This window comes from Lipotes vexillifer, unplaced genomic scaffold (genome assembly GCF_000442215.2).
Source record: "Lipotes vexillifer unplaced genomic scaffold, Lipotes_vexillifer_v1.1 scaffold1306, whole genome shotgun sequence".
NCBI classification, from domain to species: domain Eukaryota; kingdom Metazoa; phylum Chordata; class Mammalia; order Artiodactyla; family Lipotidae; genus Lipotes; species Lipotes vexillifer.
This window is the reverse complement of record NW_006786512.1, coordinates 1,433,299-1,435,653: the sequence shown is the minus strand read 5'-3', so window position 1 is coordinate 1,435,653 and position 2,355 is coordinate 1,433,299. Positions and strand designations below refer to the sequence as shown.

General features: G+C 39.6%; 1 protein-coding gene across 2 annotated transcripts in view; it reads right to left on the bottom strand.

Moving 5' to 3' along the window:
• CDCA7 (cell division cycle associated 7) overlaps window positions 1–2,355 on the bottom strand; it is an 11,276-nt gene that overhangs the window by 4,815 nt on the left and 4,106 nt on the right. For both annotated transcript variants that reach the window (XM_007458849.1, XM_007458850.1), the window contains one exon: window positions 152–388. In XM_007458849.1, coding sequence (XP_007458911.1) covers window positions 152–388 — 237 coding nt within the window. The remainder of the gene's footprint in view (window positions 1–151; window positions 389–2,355) is intronic.

The following is a 2,355-nucleotide window of genomic DNA, read 5'->3' as shown; positions in this document are numbered from 1 at the left end:
AGGGAAAGAAACACATTTTAAAACATATGTTATGAAAATTTCAGAGCTACATGGAAAATAATTCTTATGACAAAGACATAAGCAACAAGTGGCTTAGAGAAAAGCTGGGAAGGAAGGGTGAGTTCTAATACATTCAAACTCAGATACCTACCATTGCTTTGTTTTGCTTTATATTTAAAGCCCTTTTCTCCAAAAAATTCATGCCACTTTCATCTTCTGAATCAGAATTGCAATCGGTCACAGAATTCTCTGAGGGTTCGGAGGGCACTGCTCTCTCATTGGCTGCTCCCCTGGTGTTTCGAGTTGGAAACTTCATGGCCACCCGGAGAGGTCCAGAACTTCTGCACTGACTGCGGGTCCGACAGCCCGTGTGGTCTGCCTGCAGCCTCTAGTCAATCAGAACAAGTGAGGCATTAATGACTTGCTGATTGTTGCACAGTCTGCAAGAGTATGACTACAAAATATGCCTTTGGAACAAAAAAAGCTTGCAGCAAATACATCTGCACTGAACACTTTAATTGTCAAGTTTAATTGACAGCTCTGGGTAACAAAATCAAGAATTACAAATAAATACAGCAACCTGAGTGTAGTTTAACTCGGGGAGCCTACCTGAGACACATTGTTATAAGCCACCTTCACAGTCCCTAGGCCAGTGGTTTTTTTAATGTGAAAATCCCAGCTCCCTTTTTCATTTCTTTAAAAATAGAATCTTTATGCATTTTTAAAAGAACTCCCCTAGGAGTAAATATGTGTGCTCTCATAAATATGATTTCAATGCTTATGGCAATACTAAACTTTATTAAAAGATGCCTCGATGCTCTGTACTACTTTTTTTAAAAACTAGCAAATTATATGTAACATAAACTTTTCACTTGAACCATTTTTAAGTGTACAGTTCAATGACATTAAATACATTCATTGTTCTGCAACCATCACCACCATCCATCACCAGAACTTTTTCATCTTCACAAACTGAAACTCCATACTCATTAAACAATTACTCCCCACTCACCTCCCCCTCAACCCCTGGCAACCACCATCCTACTTTCTGTCTCTATGAGATCTGACTACCTCCCTCTCTTATCCACTTTTTGTAAGCCTAAAATTTTTTAAATCTCAGATTCCAAAAGTAGTATGTTTCCATCATTTAAAATGTATTAAAATTAGCCACTGAGGAAATGCAAATCAGAATCACAAGACATCACTTCCCACCCACTAGCAGAACCAAATCAATAAGTACAGCAAGGATGTGGAGAAACTGGAACCCACACACCCACTCTGGTAGGACTGTAAAATGGTGCCGCCACTTTGGAAAACAGTCTGGCGGTTCCTCAAAAGGTTAACCATACAGACTATATGACTCAGCAATTCTACTCCTACTGAAGAGTGTATGTCCATACAAAACCCTGTATGCACACGTTCATAGCAGCATCAGTCCTAACAGCCAAAAGGTGCCAACAACCGAAACATCCATCAACTGATGAATGGATAAATAAAATGTGGTATATTCACACAGTGGAATATTATTCAGCAATAAAAAGATATAAAGTACTGGCACATGGAAGAACTTTGAAAACATTATGCGAAGTGAAAGAAGCCAGTCACAAAAGACCACATATTGTAGGGTTCCACTTCTAGGAAATGCCCAGAATAGGCAAATCTATGAGAGAAAATAGATTAACGGTTGTCAGGAACTGAGGATATTGGGAAGGGATGCAAAGTGACTGCTGATGGGTACAGCATTTCTTTTTGGCGTGACAAAAATACTCTGAAATTGACTGTGGTGATGGCTGAAAACAAACAGAAAGAGAGATGAAAAAAATACCAGCCATAAAGTCCCAGAAACGGAAGACTCATTTTTTAACATTCCAAAATCCCCACCGCTTTTTGTACTCTTCATATATTTTTAGTGTGCATGGGTTGAAAGATATAAAATGACAAAACTTTTATCAGTTCTTAAGCCTTTTAATCATTGGCATTTTATCAATCGCAACAAATAGCATCTACAAAGAACTGAAACATTGCCCAGAAATGATTCAGGCTATAGACAATGTTGGGTGACATCCAGATTCGCAGATCAGCCCCTGCCAATAACTCCAATACATACTGATTTAGACCAACATCACCTCTTAGAGGAAATATTACATTATCATGAAGTTAGACAGTGATAAGCACTCGCTGGTCAGGCGTTCTCACTTATGTCAGTGCCGCTCAAGTGTGGTCCCAGGCAGTGGACCCGTGTCAGACCACAATGAGCTAAAGAGCACGCACCTGACTGCAAATCAACAGTTTGTCGAGAAAGTCTTGCTAACAGAAAAACGTGTGCAGAAGTAACCAGCATGCTCGGGAAGAGCG